Below are 20,354 nucleotides of genomic sequence, written 5' to 3' on the forward strand. Positions count from 1 at the left end.
ACCTTAAATGACCCCCCCCCCCCCCCGCCACCCAGTTTTCTTTAAAGCCACCTACTAAGGCCACCTGTTAGGCCCCTCGTAAGAGCGATAAGGGCCATGTCCCATAAACTGCCCCCGCCCCGCGCACAACGGAAAGCTGTTTTCTCCTGCAGCCCCATATTTGATTGGCACCGTTTTATTAAAACAGGATTTTCCCTGTTCCGATTTTGCGAGTAAACTTGGAATGGGCCAGAAAAAGTTTCTGGGAGCGCTGCCACCGAGGTAGGTTAGTAGTAGGATGATGCCGATGTTTCCGTGGTTGTGTTGGAACTTTAGTATTTTTCATAAAAGATAGAATTGTTGAATCCAGGGGATTCCGAGACTAAATATGGCCTCGGTGCCATGCCCAACATTGCGACAATAATTGTACAGAATTCCTCTGGCCAGGAAGATTTTTTCCCCTACATTATCATTCACTATTTACTGGACCTCATTTAATCAGTAAGACAGCTCTAAAATACGTATGATGACAGCTTCCATTGTTACAATAAAGGAAACTGAGGAAACAAATCATAATAAAGTAGCAACTGAGCCAGGCCCTCTCTTGTCTTTGTCTTGTGATTTTAACCTCATACGTTTTCTCATGTACACCAATGCCGATGAATGAGGGAGGCATCCTTCTCTTCAGGAAGAGCACTAGTTTTTGAGCCTCAATCCTAGTGACTAGCTAATTTGTCCTGTGACTTTGCAAGAATAATTTAGAAATACCTAGACTAATGGAAGGAAAAATTGTGCTTCCAAGTACTTTTTAAAAAGTGCTTCAAAGAGTACTTAGAAATGGCATAGTTCTTTACACTCATCAGATATGGGTGGGGGACACACCAAGAAAATAATGTAAAGAAAATTTGATGTGGACAGAAAAATAGGAGAAAATGTCTGTATTGCCTTTTCTTCACACATTCTTACCTCTGTCTTTCCTTCCTGATACTCGAACAACACTCCTTTCCTCATGTTGGAAAGATTTTGTAAGGAATTGCATGCACAGATTGTGAGGCAATTTTCAATATAACGCAAATATTATTATTTAGAGTTTTAGATAATAAAAACAGTGTGAATTAACTCAGAATTGTCGTAGAAGTCAGTAATGGGGAAAATAGGACATGGTCTAAAAAGTAGACTTTATTCCCAGTGGAAACTTTTCCCTATTTAAAAGATAATTTATAAATTACTTAAGGGGATGAGAAAATAAATTATAATGATAAATCTTCTTTTTCATAAAAACACTTGTACTCTTTTTAAGTGGAGGCATTGAGCAAAGGTAGCTAGAACAGGGTTTTGAAAGGTAGCAAATTAAGTTGGGGGCAATTATATTTTTCATGTGGGTACTTCAGCACATATGTTTTGCATTAATTGCTGCAATAAATTCTGTTAACCTGGCAAAGAGAAAAAACAGCATATTGATGACGTTAGTCTTCCAAATCAGAAAGCTGCTTTTAGTATGTTGCTTTCTTCACTGTAATGTACCAAAAAAAAAAAAAAATTCTAATGTGTTATCCTTTATATTTCCAACGAATGATTCAGCCACTCAAGCTATTGGCACATTTTGCCATAAGCAAAAGTGAGGGGTAAGCAACAAACTTTTTTTTTCTCGCTTCTGGATAATTAGAGTCAACAACTACCTTCCCTATTTTTAAACTTTTTTATTTATATTTGAGTTTGTGGAACTCTCTCATTCAAGAAAATATAAACTTGACTTTGAAGTCTCCAAACTGAGTTGCCTGTTGTTCTTAGACAAAAATCTTGACTAATTACATAGCAGGGTCTCAAAAGGTACAGGAGCAAAGGGATAAGCCTGAGTTAATTTCATTGCTGAGATTAATGAATATCAAAATGGTTTCATCTTGAATTTCCTATATGTTCATTAAAGTGAGGTTAATTTATCTTCTTTCAAATAATAAAGAGAGATAGATGAATAAATCCTACAGGCCCAGTAAAGAGTAATCCTGCCCTTTACCCCCCATTCCTTCCTTCCTTTGATAAAAATATAAGGCTTTAAAATTCACTTTTGTCAATGATAAAGTTGGTTGGCTTCCAATCAGTATGAAATCTAGATGTTCTCTATCTACCTCAGGGTGACTAAAGGCAACAGAGAACAGCTTGTTAGTAGTTAACATATATTTGTTTCCTGATTTTCTAATCTAATTTAGCAATTAATACAAATCTGTAGGTTTTGTAAAGATATATTTATTTATTGCATGTAATGGTAATTTTCACACTAAGAGAAGTTAGCCTGTGAAGGCTAATATATATAGATGTGTGTGTGTGTATGTGTGTGTGTTTCTGTGTGTGTCTGTGTCACCAATAGTATTGTCCCTGTACAAAACAGAACTATCTCCACACAGTGGGCAAAATTTTATGAATGAATATATACCTTTTAGAATCAAGATGGTATGAAGTTCTGTTTCTCTGAATTACAAATTGGTGATGAGGAAAAATAAAAATAACCATGTTTATTTGTCATTATCTAATTTTATAAAATTTCCCCTACTGGATCCCTTAATCCGCCTATAATATTAAAAGATGGCATAAAGCTAGAGTTGTGTCCAAATTGTGATTTTTTTCCCTTTCATATGCCAAGGCTGTTTATGGTTGGTTTTGCATTTTAACTGAATGTAAAGAACTGGCATAATCATAGAAATTAAAAATAGAAATTATATTGGGTTGTTATTCTTTTATGAAGTATGTAAACTCCATCAAATATAGCTATCTGTAAATTTTGAAAATGTTTTTAAAGAAGGAGAATAAGAGGGAATAGTATTTTTCTCTTGATTCACTTTAATGATCTGGTTTATCATAGGTAAGTTAATACTCATTTACATTAGATAATTCAAAGAAGACAAACTCAGATTTTATTATAGTGTTCTTAACACTTCTGATCTGAAATTTTAATGCCTTGATAGTCTTTGTTTTTTGAAAATGATTTTCAGATATAATTATATGTATTTCATCTGAATGAAAAGTTTTCCTTAAACATTTGTATGTTGAATAAGGACATTTTTTTCTTCTCTCTCCTTACAAGCAATTTCTAAAATTATTCCAAATGTTTATATCTTTTAAAAATCTATATAGAATTAGAGAAGAAAAAAATAAAAGGTAATCCTTTGGAGACTAATTAAGAATATTTTATTCTATGTTTGCCCAGGTTTGCAGTAGGTTTACTACCCTAAGCTAATAGTGACAACTTCAAAATTCAAATTTAATTTCAGAGCCACAAATCTAAAAACCATTAAAACGAATTAAGGAAAATGTTAAGAAAAAAATAACTCATGTTCCGTATTATAATTTGTTGTTTTTATTTATTTACCAAATAGTGCACACCTGAGTATTAGTTATATATTGGACATTGGAAAAGAAATTTATAGGGAAGAGTATATTTTCTGTCCTTGAAGATAACTTAGGTGGAACAGATGACCACAAAATGAATATTTATATTAAAGTTTCATGTTTTAACATAGATATATGCAATATGAATCTTCAGAGGAGGGTGCAGTTAGCGTCCCAGAAAAGAGCACCTAGGATATAGAGAAGATTTTTTTTTAAATATAAAAGTTAATAATAATAAGTTAAAAACAAGGGAGAGAAGATTGAATGATTTGTCTAATGTCATGTGCTAGCATAGTTATAATTCTAATTTACTGCATGGATCTAGAAAACCTTAAAAGTAATTGGAATGGATGCATAATAAGTATATTACAAGTAAAAAGCACCTTTGAAAGTACTGAACATTCAGAAATAGCTATTCTTAGCATATACCTAAGTTCAATGTCAATTCTGTTTGAATAGATGCATACTCACGTGTGTGTGAGAGAGTACTGGGAAACAAACATGACTGCATGTCAAAAAAGAACCATCCCTAAATAGAAGCTTTTGTATGCTGTTCATATTGATTATACTACCAAGAAAAGTCACATCGAGGTTTTTCCAAATTCTGCCTTCTCTTGCAGTGATACAGTTAAAGTTTTCTGACTATCCCCAGCACTAAGACTTTGATTTCTTCCCTTGGCACCATACTTCTAAGATGGAAAGTTTTGAATTAAAGTGAAAAGCATGTGATTCCTCATTGGATCCCTCGTGGGCCTCTGTAGAGACCCATATTTATACCTTGAAGAGTTTGTTTATATGTGTATATGTCTTTGTAGACATCAGTCCTGATGTGTGACGTAAAATCCAGATATAGTTGTCCCCCAGAATATGATGAAGCCAAAGCTTGACTCTGGTATTACTTTTCCAGAAATGTAAATCAATTTATTATTGAAATTAAAAAAAGAACATGTTTTGGTATAACGATGTGCAGAGAATGTTTTTAAATTGAAATTAAATGTTATCTCTACACTTTTCATTCTCTGTGCTAAACTTTGAATCCTTATATCCAAGGGCTTCCAGGAGTATTTTATTTCTAAAAGAAATGCTGTAGTAGAATTGTTCTACTAAGGCAAATGTGCTGCTTCTGTTTCATGTTCATAGCCATCAGTTAAATCCTGACTGAACAGATAGCTTTCATTTAGTAGTTGAAGGTTGATAATTAAGATTTTATGGTAAAAAAAAAATCTATTCCAAGGCAGCCTCAATTTATGGTGTGAAGGCAAAGTGTAGATGCTAAGGTTTGAGCACCTATTTGCCTTAGTGATTATTTTTATAGTTTTATAATTGCATAACATATTTTCATTTTTCTCTTTTTAATCTATCAGAAAAGTCTTTCTGAGATAGAAATAAACAAGTTCTGTTATTTCCAGAACACTTGAAAAGGCAAAATATGTTGGAAAAGTACAGTGTTAATATAATCATTAATGTTCTACTTTTAGTAACTTTTCCATTTTGGGAAACACATTTTACTTGTCTAAATGATTCACAATATCAGTTGACAATGTGCAGAAACAGAGAGACCTGCTATTCTAGGCACTGTTATTAAAGCTGAGGTAGTTAACTCACTAAAACTTCACTAACAGTAGATCATCCTCACTCATTTATGTGAAAGGACTAATTTGTCGTAAGAACACGTTCCCCAGTGATAGTTTGATAGCTGTTTTCTCCATAATAGTATGATATTAGAGTGACCTTTATATTTCTCAGATTAATAAGGAAAAAAAGAAAAAGCTTTAACACATTAGAAACAGCACAGGGTTTCCATTTACTGAAGTGTCCAGGTTTCAAGCAGAATGTTGGTCTGTGTTTTTGTTATTTCCTTGAACAACTCTAGTCATTAAAATACAGACATCTTACTGTGAGACTGTGTGTTTTGAGTCCAAGAAGATCTCCCTGCTCTTGGCAAAGATTGAGATGAGGCAGCTAATTACAGTTTCTTCTATAATTAGGACCTGTATAGAAGTAAATCCAAGATTATTACGCAGGAGGAAAAGCTAATGAGAAAGAATAAGTTAATAGTATACCACCTTATCCAGAAATCCCCTTACATCACATAAATAACCCGTTAAAATACCATGTGAAAAAAGGGATTTTTTTTTTTTCACAGAACTGCTAGCACTACAGAATTTTTTCTTGAGTTTTTACATAATGATTTTAGCTGGTAACTGGATGGAGAAATTATCATAAATTACTATTTTCCTGTGACACAAAATGCCTGTAAAATTTAAGAGAGTTTACAGGAAGACTTACCTGCACACAATAAGTTATAGTTGACTTCATTTATAATCTAAAAAAATTGTATAAGTTTTAGTCTATGAAATACAATATTATCTCAATCTATTGAAACTGTTTTAGTTATATGTAGGTAGAAATAAATATAAACAGGAAGGCTGTGGGAGCTATTAAATTAAGAATACGTAATCACAGTAGGTAAAAGTTATGTTGAAATATGTAAGCACATAAATCAAACTTTGACTTCTCTAAATTTCTTCTCAACGACATATCCTGGTATGTACAATAAAATGAAAAGCTGAGCTTTGGTGGACTTCTGTCAGAAAATACATCTTGGGGGGCGCCTGGGTGGTGCAGTCATTAAGCGTCTGCCTTCGGCTTGGGGTGTGATCCCGGCGTTCTGGGATCGAGCCCCACATCAGGCTTCTGCGCTAGGAGCCTGCTTCTTCCTCTCCCACTCCGCCTGCTTGTGTTCCCTCTCTCGCTGGCTGTCTCTCTCTGTCAAATAAATAAATAAAATCTTTAAAAAAAAAAAAGAAAATACATCTTGGTTTCTTGATTCCATGTTATGGTTGACCAGAGTACTACACAGAGAATTACAACAGCCAGAATAAAATTTATCACTTCCTGTATCATTTTCTTCTATTTGTGACATTTAAGAGCAACCTAGAAGCAGATTAAAGGACCCTTTTGCTATCCGTAACCTAGAGCAAAGTTACTCTTTTTATCGTAGCAGAAAGTGATGAAAATGATAAAGATAAGTAGTGTACAAGAAATGTGCCTGGGACAATGACAGTGATAGTGTGAACAGAAAAGGAAATGTCATTCTTCTTTAGTAAATGCAAGACATAATCAAAGGATGAGTTTCTTTTCTTTTGTAGTGGTTCTGTAGTTATTTGCAATTGGCTTTAAAGGCTCCTTACTGAAGGTTTCACAAGAAAACATGTTTCTTATTATAAGAATCTGAAATTCTTTAGCCATTAAACCCCGCTGATAACCTACAAGTAATTATTTGATAATTTTTTATAACTCAATATTTTCATAAAATGCAACTAGCATTGCATAAAATGCAAATAGCATTACTATAAAGTATAGTGATATGTTATTAGATAATTAAAAAGATCTTCCACTTCAGTAAGAAATGATATCATTTAACACCCAGTGCTCATTGCAACACGTGCCCTCCTTAATACCCATCATAACATAATAAAAAAAAATGTTTCCAAAAGATATTTGTATAAAAATGGCAAAAAGCTTAGTTTGTAATATTTAGGCAAAAAGTAGAATAAAAACTGTATATACAATATTTAAAAAAAGAAATTGTATTATTTAATTAAAAAAATTATTTTAGCAATGTCTGCATATTTGCAGCCCTTAAACAATCTACAAGATGGGATATTAGTTTAATTTTCAGTCTTTCTATGTGGACACATAGTCACATGAATCAGAACTTTGAAATGCCCTTGAAAAAAATCTTGGCATGTTAGTGATTCTCTAAGTGAAAAATTCCAGAAATTTATACCTTAAATTTTTAATCTGTCCTCACTAACTGGTAATATTTATCGAAAACACTTATTTCAATAATCGAGTCCTTTAAAAATTTTTATTGCATTATTATTAAGAAGGGAAGGAGGTATAAGTTCCTGGTACAGACAATTCTTCATAACACTGTTAATACAAATGAACCAAGGAGTGGACATTTATTTGGTTGTCTCTCCATTATGATGCAGGATAGGAAAAAAGAGAGAGCAAGACTCCTGGATATCTTTTTTTTTTTTTTTTTTAAGATTTATTTATTTATTTGACAGAGAGAGAGATGGAGAGAGAGAGAAAGAGCATAAGTAGGCAGAGCAGCAGGCAGAGGAAGAGGGAGAAGCAGGCTCCCCACTGAGCAGGGAGCATGATGCAATGCAGGGCTTCAATCCCAAGACCCTGGGATCATGACCTGAGCGGAAGGCAGATGCCAACCAACTGAGCCACCCAGGAGCTCCAAGGCTCCTAGATATCTTAAATCCACAATCCAGCTGAGTGGGAAAAGTGACAGTAAAAATCAGTGGCAGGAATGACAGCAAGGTTTCCTCCTGTCTAAAAGTACTTGCTACAGTTTGAGCCAACTTACTCTATTCTTATTGTTCTTATTCCTGTACTCCATTCTACACCTTCTAATTTCCATCAGAGACCACACTTCCTTTTTTTCAGGGTATCTCACATCAGTGCCCACCTGAAAGCCAGTTAAATGAATTTGAAAAAGGATTCCCTTACAGTTTTCATGAATGCAAACCTCTTTACCCATTCATACACCTTTTCTGAGTAAAAGCAATCAGAACAGAGTAAAGCACGTGAACGAAACCCAGAACCATATCCAACCAGACTTTGGACAGTGATTTCCAAATACGATTTTGCCAAAAAGCACTTATTTATATCTCTGCTCAGAGTCAGAACCTTTTAAAATGTGCCCAGTTGAAATCACTTTAAGAAGTTAATATATGCCATAGAGCCCTTTAAATTGAAAATATTTTTTTAAAGAGAAAATATTCCGAAATTAATGAAATGACATTTCCTGTTACAAAACAAAAATATTTGGAAATCATACCATTAGAATATGAACACTGGTAAGAAACAATTTATATCTTTGAAAAATAATCTGCCATGAGGCAGTTGTTAAAGAATTAAGTCATCCTCCATCTGACCTTAAGAATAATTTCCTAACTCTTTTTTGTTAAAATTCATAATTGTGGGCTCAAAATTTTTTCAGCAGTTGAAATAAACTTTCCATGTTGCAAATCATCATTAAAACTCGTAGTTGTACATCACGATTCTATCTGCTTCCTCCATGTGCCCCAACATTTGTATGTTGGTACCACTGAAACACTATGATCAGGGTCTATATTTTAGGAGAGAAAAGCATTAGTAACCCATATTCTTGCGTAATTCAGTGTCGGGTTCAATATGTTATATTGCAATGTTGGATTTAGTCAATGTATCCAAAGAAATCACTCACAACACGCTGACTTTCAAATTCCATTAACTTTCTCTTTTTCTTATTTCAATTATACTACACTCAGACTGCTGCACAACAGATCACAGGAGACTTGAGGTTATATCCTGGGAAGTCCCAGTTTAGCAATCATTCACTTTAAAGTGGCTAGTATTCTTAGATTCTGCTTTTCTTATTTGGCTATAAACAAAAGGCACCATATAAACTCAAAATAAATGCTTTTAAAAAGTGTTTTGCTATCACTATTCTTTTCTATTAGGTTATATATCCATGGTTGATTATAAATACAATTCAGAAACCAAAATGGTACCATTGTTAGTTAAGGTATTAATTTTACTAGAACACTGTATCTGTATAGCATGTTATAAACTCATGATGGCTTTAAATACATTTATATTATTTGATCATCACATGATGCAATACTGTGAGATAACCAGGGCAGATGTAATTATGTTTGATAGACAACAGAATCAGAATCATGAGTAATGATGCTGTTGTGTTTTCCTCATTCATGCAAAATGGAATGCACTAAAAATTCCATTTCTGAGTAAATGAAATAAATTTATCTATTACACTTATTTAATCGACAGTGCGATGTAATTCTTTTTGGCTTAGCTATTCTCCTTTGAGTAGACACCAAACACTGATGTGATTAGTCCAGTCCTTTTCCCCTCATTATCATCAGAGAAAACTAAAGCGTATTTAGTTCTTTAGTTAACAACCTACATTCCAATGAGTCATTTACTAAATGGAGACAATATTCATATCTTTGCCTCAAACACTTTTTTCCTCTGATTACTAATATTGAAATTAAATTGGCCAGTTATCTTAGCATGTTGAGTGACACATATTCATCATTTAGTACATATTCGGTTATTACACACACACACACAAATACATTGAACCATTTAGACCCCTAAAGGGATTGCAAATATGATCTAATGATTTCTGAATATTGGCATTACATATGCAAATCATATGTAAAACTCAAAGAAATCAACTGATGACTGATAGAACTGTCCAACTAGGCTTCACTTCAGTTGAACATATCTATCAGAATGAATGTTGGTAAGATACTTTACACTGAAGGTGAAGATGTATTTTCATATTTTCAAAAATTCTCCAACATTGATTAATCTGAAATATGATCTGTAACATTGATTAATTGGAAGAGGGCTTTTAAACATCATTTTTGACAGATAATTTCAGTATAATTAAGCATACTGTTCACTTCCAAACTGATATCCTGGGAAATAATACCATTATGGAAATTGCACTATGTAATCCATGCAGCAACTGGCCTCTTCTCTTATCTAAATATAATTACTTCTCATTGGGATTAATTTATTGTGAGAAAAAAATCTTTAATCATTAAGGAATTCCAGTGTAATTAACTTGATGTGCTTTTCTTTCACTAGCAAAACTTAGAGATTCTAACTTTGAGAATTGTATGTCTTCTAACTTAATAGTCAGGAGGATTTTTTAATACTCATCTAGGTAACCAAATGTCTTCCTTTAAAAAGCAGTGCTTGAAAATGTAAAATTCTAACACCTGTCAAATATATTTTTTCTTTTACTTAACATTTTATAAGATTAATGCTTCCTATTTGGGATATAAAGGGTGGTATGTTTTACGTATCAGGAAATACTTTATTGACAACACATGGACCTGTTTATGCATTGTATGTATTAACATTATATTTTGATTTATGTATATATGGAAACTGAAAATGATTTCTGATTGTATTTATTGATTTACCTGCTCTGGTTTGTATTAATAATACATGGCTATTTTGTGTAAACTTCTTCCACATCTTCCATTAGTCAATTGTGGGATTGCTTTCTGATTTAGATGGATGAGGTGAAACCATAGTTTCATTTGTTTAACAGATCAACAATCAAAGTGAGCCTTTCATTATTAATTAGCCTTGAAGTATCTTTTTATATTTAATTTCTAATCCATTACAAATTAATACCCTCTGTGTTAAAAAGAAATGATTTTTCTTTCTTCAATAATGTATTCAAAATGCAACCACATTCATGTCGTATCTTATTACTCATCAGACTTTTTAATAACTAGTGCAAAGTAATGAGTAAAATCATTAAAGTCTTTGGGTAACAATGCTTTCTTTAAATAACTAAAGCTTATTCCAGGGAGTTTTATAAAACATAGTTTTGTTTGGTTTCTCCTGCAATTATTAGTTAAGAATTTTTTTTTATTACACATAAGTAGGCAATTTATGTGGTATTAAAAAAATACTCATATTGGACACAGACAATATAAAGATGTCCTGACAGACACAAACAGAAATATTGATTCATTATGGAAGCATATTTAAGAAGTTCATTCATAGTGAAATCATATGTAAATTTGTTAAGTTTAATGGTCTTCGAAGTTATTTTGATAATGTTAGCATTAATGTTTCCTGTTTTGCATTTTTACCATTTTTTCTTTAAACCTATAATTACTTTGTCAGAAATTATTATCAATATTTTGAATATTGATCTGTCATTATAAATAAGCACAGTTAAAAAAGCCAGAGAAGTTTTTATTCCTTAACTTTTCCTGTGATTGCTTTCCCTTTGCCATTTCCTTCTTTTTCTCTCATATTCCTATCAAGGAAATAAAGAGTCCTGTGTTTTAAACACGTTAATATCGTTATATCAACAACAGACAATGTTAACTTGACAGAGGTAAATAGAAATAATTTCTCTTAAATGCATTTGTGTCTTTGTGTTTTTGTGTTTTTTTTAGTCAATCTACTGGATTCAAAAACAATTCAAGGGGAGCTGGGATGGATCTCTTACCCATCACATGGGGTGAGTCTGATAAACTATTGAAAAGAAACATGATTCTGTCCATTGTCTTACAGAGAACAGAGGGATTACTGGTATGTTCTCTAAAATGACCTCCTCTACTTCTAGTGACATATTATGTTTATCAGTACTTTCAGTGCATGCACTAAGAGAGCCAGATATTTGTGTCCAGTGGAACTATAGAAAATTTTGAAGTTTTATTTTTCCCTTCTGAATCAATTGCCATCAATTGCTTGATGACACTAATTAAGCCTTTAATTATTACTGGCATCATGTAGATGGTCTGAGTGTGATCATGTAACATTTTTTGTGATGTGAACAGAAGAGGTGAATTGAGAAGACATTTAAAATTTCAAGTAATGTAGAAAGTGTGTATTTGGAGACCTGCAGAGTTGTAGCATTAAGAGCAGCCTTGGTGACCATTCCAAGTAGGATATATTTGTCAACTGTATAAATCCTTAATTTCTTTGTTTATGTGTCTTTATTTCCTAATTTCTTCACATTGCCTTAATTTCTTCACTTAAAATGTCTGCAGTATGACAGCTTAAGACTGGGGAATTTTATTTAGAAAAAAATTGACTACCTTTAAATTTTAAACTCTTCATGTACCTTTAGTACTTTACCAAGCCAGACACAGATTACTAAAGTGTACAGTATTTTCGTGATCCAAATGTTTCTGATAAGACTCTGTGTGATAAGAATTTTTTTTCTTTTCTTTTCTTTTTTTTGTGGGGGGGGGAGAGGATCATACACATTTGGGAAATTCTTGTTCTTACAAAATTGTGTACTAAGTGCCTAAACATACCTTGTTTCCAAGGATAGCCCATGGAAAATACAAAATGCTATTTTGAAATACCTGTGATAGGAACAAATTTGTGTATTTCTTTTCCTTATACTCTCATCCTCTTTTCAAAGAGGTTATAATTATTTCCACTTAGTGCTGGTATTCAGTCTTTAGATTTTTGTGCCTAAACATACTGATTTTTACGGTACTACCAGCTTCTTCTTCACCAACGGATGTTTTACATCAGGGATACTTCATCTATCTGTCATCTTTGAATCTGCTTCTCTTCCTGGTACACCTTGACATTGACACAATGCCAAAACCTATCACATAATCAGGACTTGGTTAGTTGTTTTGGAGGGGAGAGTATGAAGTAAGCCAGGATTTGGTTTTCCCATAGGTGTTAAAGGAATCAAATGATTAGGATAAAAGCACATCCTGGGTAGTCATAAAGATTGAATCAAAAGTCCAGATTGAGCTGGAAAACTCATTTAAAACTAATCATCCTAACGTTAAGTCTAATTTTAATTCTGATTTTAGAAATTTGCGTTTTTTTATTACTCTGTCAGATCATCTACTGTAGAAACTTGCTGCCTAAGGATATAGGAAAAGCAAAAATCACAGTGACATTTTACTAATAGTTATATATGCTTTAAAAAATCAACAAGAAATTAATTTGTATTTCAAAGCAACAGTCTATTTCATGATTTCCTTTGAAGAAGTTATAAGGAAAATATATTTCTACATATTAAGACATTTGGGGAGAATACTGTATAAATGAATTCACTTTACCACGTTAATATTAGAGATTTTATGGTGAAACAAAGTTGGCTCTTCTGCTTCCAGAGATATGTTGGGGGTGGGTAGGAATGTTCTAGAACTCTACTACACACGGTGTGGTAGGTACATGCACCAACCAACAATATCAATCCCCCAGAGATTTTTTGATAGGCAGACTCTCAAGACCTGCCCCAGACTTTCTGAATCAGAAGCTGTAGCTTCACATGGTCCCCAGGGAATTGCTGAGCACATTAAATTTAAGAAACACTATGTAGAATAACTCACCTCTCTCGGCTTTTCCCATCTCTTGCCCAATTTCCTACCTCATTTTTGTCTACAAACTCTTATGGTTTTATCAGCAAACAGTTTTCAGTTCTCGTTTGGCTTATTGTTGCCTCAAAGAGTCAACCCCACGAGCTTCGGCTTCCTCTTCATTGCTTTCCTGGTGCATCTCCTTGCAGCTGTGTCTTTCCTCTTTCTGATGCATTAAATAGCCTAAAACAGCTGTCCGAGTTTTCTGAGTTATCATTAAAACTTGCAGGGAGAAAACAAACATCTCCCCAACAGGTCATGATATTTATAATATCCCAAGACACGAAAGCAAAAAAAAAAAAAAAAAAAAAAAAAAAAAAAAAAGAGAGAGAGAGAGAGAGATATGAATTATTGTCCTGTACTGCAGTATGGTATGATTTTCCTTTAAATTGTATATTGTGTTAACCGTAATGTCCGTGACGAAATAAGTAGCATAATTTGGAAAATGTTCGATTAATATTCATTTCTTTCTGAGAAACTGATGAAATTTTTGAGTGAAGCGACTGCATGGTCAATTAAGTGTTGGGATTTAACATCCTCTCTTTTACAGTTGCTTATGCTTTTAGATTTAATTAATTATTTTTATTGCTTAATCATTGCCATTTTCAATATGACAAAAATAGATTACTTCTGTGTTTTAGTTTTAAAGGAAATAGTTAAAAATATAGTGATATCTTTGCTATAGCTTTTAGGTAAAAAATGACGTGTAATAGCTGGAAACAATTTTGAACTTGTTATTTTTTTAATTGATAAACTCTAATAAAAGCAGTGCATCTGTTTGTAGGTTAACTAAAATATGAATATAAACTTTGAAGAAAAAAACTGTAATAACAATGTCATAACATACTGAATAACTGAAAATCCTGCTTTTGTGTGTGTGTGAGAGAGAGAACATTTAACTGCTACTCTCTTAGCATATTTCAACTATTCAGTACAGTGTTATCAACTATACTCACTGTATTTTACATTCTATCCACAGAGTTTGTTCATCGTACAGTGAAAGTTTGTACTCTTTTACCTACTTCTTCCTATTTCTCCTACCTCCCAGTTCCTGACACTCATTTTTCTACTGTTTCTATGGGTTTGACTTTTTTTTTTTTAATTCCATGAAATACTGATATCATGCAATATTTATCTTTTTCTGTCTGGCTTATTTCACATAGCATAATGCCCTCAAGATCCATGCATGTTGTTGGAAATAGCAGGGAAAACCCTACTCTTTTAATTTAGGGCAATGGTTTTCAGTGTGATGGGGGAGGTGGGTAGGGAGGGAGGCAATTTTGAATTGACCCCATGGAAATATTTGAAAAAATCTGGAGATATTGTTAGTTGTCATAACTGGTAAGGCAGGACACTGCTGGCTTCTAGTGTGGAAGGTCAGGGGTGCTGCTACACATCTTGCAATGAACAGGGCATCCTCCCACAACAAAGAATGATCAGGTCCAAAATGACAGTGCCCAGGTTGAGAAATCCTTACTTAGGGGATGAATAATGGTGCTCCGTCAGGGGCTGTGGTCACTAAAAATAAGCTGGGAGACTGCTGGCAACTTGTCTAAGTCTTAACCCTACTCCCACCCAAATTCCAAATCTTTTGCAGTATGAATTTTTAAAAAATGATTGTATACCAGAGCTATATAAAATTAATATATTTGGGGGAAAAGGCCCAAGGATGACTCATTCTTCCATGTATGTTCTTTACTATTTTTGTTCCCCTTTTCCCCCAGAGTTGTATTCATCCATAAAACCTTACAATTAACCTATGTAATTTTCTTGGGAGGAGTATTTCTATCTCTATTTTTAAATGGTGCTTCAAATCTTAGAGGAAACCTGGTAGGAAATTTTGGTACTATACCATTAGGCCTGGAAAAAATTCTCCAAATGAGTATCTGGGAGGAAATTTAATGAGACTTTGGTTTTCTCTAAATGAATTTTTTTTTTAAGATCTATTTATTTATTTAGATTTTTTTTTCTTAAAGATTTCCTTAGGCATTTACTGGTGCCTTACTTATGATAATGTATAATAATAATAAATGATATTTATTTATTTTAGGGAGAGAGAGAGAAAGGGCAAGTGTGAGTAGGGGGAGGGACAGAGGGTGAGAATCTTCAAGCAGACTCCTGGCTGTGTGTAGAGCCCAAGGCAGGGCTTGATCTCATGACCCATGAGGTCATGACCTGAGCTGAAACCAAGAGTCAGGTGCTTAACCAGTTGAGCCACCCAGGCACCCCTCTAAATGCTTTAAATGAAATTCTTGAAAATAGTACTCAAAGTTTGCAAACTGAAATTATCGGGCATTATGAACGCAATTTATTTTTTAATAAGAGTTTTATTTGTCATGGATAATTTTTGGCACTAAGTTCATTCACTTTCATAAAGCAGACATAGCAATGATGTTCACTGTCCTTATGAACTGTGAATTATAATGTTTGCATCTTGGGCATAATTATATTCAGAAATTTTAGTGATCAGTACTTTAGTCTTTGATTTAGAGGACAGTCAACATATGTAAAAACCCATTTGTATTTTTTATTACAACTTTGAAGAGTCTTTTGCTTAAATATGACTAGTATTTAAATTTATTGATTGACTGGTTGGTTGATTGATTGATAATGCCAATCTACCACGTAAGCTTTCTTAGTATATGTATCATTATAGAAGAGGGATCAGAGGGAGATAGAGTTGTATAATTAAGATAGTAGTGATATGCTGACCAAATGGTACAAAGGAATCATGAGTCTCAATTCACTTAATTACAGAAGCTCAGATAAGGAGAAGAGCATGAGGAAAGGGTTGGGGAACATGTTGTGCTACTAATGAATCATTGAACACTACATCAAAAACTAAGGATGTACTATACAATGGCTAACTGAACATAATAAAAATAAATTTTTTTAAAAAAGGAGAGAGCTGGGGAAGTATAGAGAAAGCACAGCCTGAAATGAGTGATTCATGTAGATTAGCGGATGATAGAAAGAAGTCTCAAAATTAGTAATTGTGGAGATTTTTAAAAATTTTCTACCGTCCTCTTTTTTTAAAGGTCTTTAGAATTTTTTTTTTCCTTAAAGATTTCCTTAGACATTTATTGGTGCCTTACTTATGATAATGTACTTAAACAAACTAAAAGCAAACAAAACAAAAACAAAAGGCTGTTTTGGAAAAGAGGCCCTGTTTTTGCCCATCCAACATCTGTTTCCTGGCTTTTTCTTGAGAATGGCGCACCTATATTGTTTAAGTTTTCACCTTCTGATGTGTTCCTGGAAAATGGCCCTTCTGTGACTCTGTGGGGCCAGTGTTGACTGTCTGAGAGCTAATCGTGATCATAGTCATTTTGCCAGGGATTGGTTTAGGCGAGAATAAGTGAGGCCAGTGACGCTGGAGCAGAATTCCAGTGACTTCTGGGAAATTTTTCCCCTAATGAAAAGACATGGGGAGAGGCTAAGTACTTTATGCCTCCAGGGCTCGCCCTGTGAGGGCCCAGTGTCCTTGTCGGGAGCAGCTGCACTCCCTTCATGACCAGAAAAGTAGAACCCAGTGAATTAGAGAAATTAGCCTGGAGCCCTGACATGGCAGAACCACTGAGTTATGTAAAATAATTTTCCTTGTTTAGATCACTCTTCTTAGTATTGCTCATACTTTCAAACCAAAGGAATTCTGAAAGAATACAATGTATAATTTCCTAATCAAATATCTTAACTTCTAAATGGAAGCCACAGCAATGCATAATTGTATTTATGTTATTTTGCAAATTGTATTATGTTATTTGTATTTCTCCAAATTATCTCTTTTAGTGCTTTAGTATGATGTCAAAGGTCATATGCAGAGTAGTAAAATAAAATACGCACATATTTAGGATCGGACACCTGCATTTGAAAACTGGCGTTGCCATTTATTGCTGTATGATCTGATGTAGGCCGATTAACCTTCATTAACATTTGTCTTCACTTTTAAAAAAGGAATAATAATAATTTCTATATCATAGCACTTTGGAGTAAATGATATTTGAGCAAATAAGATATTTCTATGTACCTATCTATGACAAAATATATGTGATAATGCATGTGAAAGAGCTATACAAATATCATTTCTTATTCTTAAATAAATTTGAGGATTTCCCCTTCAAATCTTAACTCTCAGACTATATGTGATATCTTGGATTTGGATTTAGGGGAAGGAAAACTGGATAGTACTGCCTGACATTTCTTCTTAGTTAAGAGCCCCAGACATAGCCTTTGACATCACATAGTTGTTATGCCATTGAATCTTGCAGACTAAAGTGTGCATATAGTCTTGGCATTGTATTTTGAATTGAAAGAGTCAAAATGTGCATGAATGTCAAAAATTGGGTATCCCCTTTAATTTATTTCAAACTTTTAAGTGATGAGTATTTCCTCAAAATTTTAATATTTCTCCTTCAGGGACACCTTCTGACTCTTTCACATGCCACTCTTCTGCCACCCCTTCCCCCCGCCCCCGTACCCACCCACACACCCCCAGTCTAGCACAACACTGTTAAGCTCATCTTCCTTGTTCTTTGTTGTGCCTCCAAAGCTTGTAATTCTAATTAATGCAATTATTTCACTGATAGTTATTTCATCCAGGAAGCTGAAAACTGTGAAGCCAATTTCCATCATGAAACTCCCCCTTTTATTGTCCACATTTTGAGTCCTGGGTTAGTTGTCAAATTGCCTGAATGAATGAAAAATAAAAGCTTCCCAAAACAAAGAAAGATAACTAAGTCAACATTATGTATTTTTTGAAAAAAATTTGATTATTTCCAATCTGTTATTTCAAATGGGGTCTATTAATACTTCCACTCTCTTTTTAATGGCATAAATGTAAGTGAAATTATAATATATACACATACCATATGTACTATAAGTATATAATATATAGCTATGTTTATACTGCATATGATATTATGCTTTTTTTTGTACTAGCAGGGCTATTTAGTTAAATATATTTAGGAAATACTATCATCCCATGCATGAATTGGAAGTCAACTGAAAAGAAAACTAGCTAGGGACACCTTGGTGGCTCAGTCCATTAAGTGTCTGACTCTTGATTTCTGCTCAGGTCATGATCTCAGGGTCCTGAGATCAAGTCCTGCATGGGGGACCCGATCAGGTAGAGTCTGCTTGTCCCTCTCCCTCCCCCCGCTTACTTGCTCTCTCTCTCTCAAATAAATAATAAATAAATAAATAAAATCTTAAAAAAGAAACTAAAGACAGTTCTATATTGAAATTTATCTTGGTGGTTTTTACAGGTAAAAAGCCAGAATCCTGCAAATAAATTCCATTTAATTAAAAGTAGATATGTTTAGAATTGAATGAATGGTAGAAAGGAGTGGGATAATAAAATTACTCCCTAAAACAAGTCATTGCTTTTCTATTAGCCAGTTTACTGTAATTCGCCTTCGTTGTTGGAATTACTGCTGTTTTTGAAGTCTGGATTCTAAGTCTTACCTACTAGATCTCTAGCTTTCACTTTGTGAATGGTATCTGAAAGGCAGGAAGAATATTTTGACAACTAGGTGTCAACAGTAACCACCTGGGATTCTGCCTTTATGAATCACAGTCTAAATTCTGTTTCGTATGCTGAGTAGTCGATCCAGGAAAACCAAATTTTTGACACATGTGATATGTGATTCTGGGTCATTTGAAATTTTTCTGCCTTGAATGAACAATGCTACATATTTTAAATATGTCACTTTCACCTATCGTGCTGACCTTTCAAGTAAGGATGTCTGATCAAATTAGAAAAACATGGCAAAGTTTTACAGTTTTTTTCTTTCTCACCTTTCCTTGAAACAAAGTGCACCAAAATAGAAGGGAAAATGGGGATAAGTTGTAGAAATCAGCAAAAACAGAATTTATTCCTGCAATGTTTAATTTATAAAAATTAAAATGTTACCTTGTATTTGTTTTAACAGAATTTTTATCAGTGCTTTAAGAAAATAGAAACCATTTTTCCATTGCTAATGTTGTATATTTCTATGTTCATGCAAATTATGTTCCTATGTTCACTCAATTCATTACACATTAAATTTGTTGAAACATGCAAAATATTATATTGCAGGCTGAATATCAATTTTTTTATTGCTAAGAAATATCCAGTTTCTTTAATATTTTAAAGAGTATACTTAAACACTATGTTTTCAAGCTTCCAAGTTTTCCTTTGAATACAAGATATAAAAATGACATGTACCTCAGTGGGAAAGAGTTTCAATTCTGTTATTCTATTAAGTATAAGTCAAGAATTTTGATAGAAATTTATAAAAAATAATAATTTGCCCAAAGTTTTGGTTATTTATTTTTCTTTACTTTCTCTCTTTTTTTTTAATTTCATGTCTTAATGGTTTTGATCCTTAGATTTGTATTGTTGTGGTTAATTTTTTTGAAAGATTAAAAAAAAAGAAATTAAATTTGCCCTGCAAAAAAAAATACAGTGTGAAACACTTTTTAAATAAGTCCCACATTCCAAATGGTAGCCTTTGGACCTAAAAACATTTAAAGGTTATACTATTTACAATACAAACCACTTTAGTACTTCTGAAACCTTAATCACCCATTGATTACCATAATTTTTTTCTGCTAATGATGCTCACTTTAATGAATAAAACCATACCGATTTCTTGGGGTTGCTAAAATCATTCATCCTCTTTCCATGAGACATAATGAAAAGAAACATCAAGGGGGCTAGTGTATTGGGTTTTCTGAGTAGTCTACCTTTACAAGTAATTTTTATTCATTCTGATATATATTTATATGCAAATAAATATATAATATAATAATTATAAATATATCATATAGATTGAAATCCTTAGCTTAAATATGTAAATGGTAGTTATTAGAAATGGAAAATCCTGGGTCCAGACCAAGACCTACTTCATTAGAAATCCTGAGGGGTGGGACCCAGCAATCTGCTTTTTCATAGACCGTCTATGTGATTGTGATGCTGCTCAAGTTTGGAAATCATTGTACTAGAATATCATTATCTGCTGTAATGAGGCCGGCTTTACTTATGAAGAT

General features: G+C 33.3%; 1 protein-coding gene across 1 annotated transcript in view; it reads left to right on the forward strand.

Moving 5' to 3' along the window:
• The window catches only part of EPHA3 (EPH receptor A3), a 351,034-nt gene that overhangs the window by 9,437 nt on the left and 321,243 nt on the right, over nt 1–20,354 (forward strand). The window contains exon 2 of the mRNA XM_008704448.2: nt 11,388–11,452. Coding sequence (XP_008702670.1) covers nt 11,388–11,452 — 65 coding nt within the window. The remainder of the gene's footprint in view (nt 1–11,387; nt 11,453–20,354) is intronic.

Source organism: Ursus maritimus, unplaced genomic scaffold (assembly GCF_017311325.1).
Source record: "Ursus maritimus isolate PB19 unplaced genomic scaffold, ASM1731132v1 scaffold_4, whole genome shotgun sequence".
NCBI lineage: Eukaryota > Metazoa > Chordata > Mammalia > Carnivora > Ursidae > Ursus > Ursus maritimus.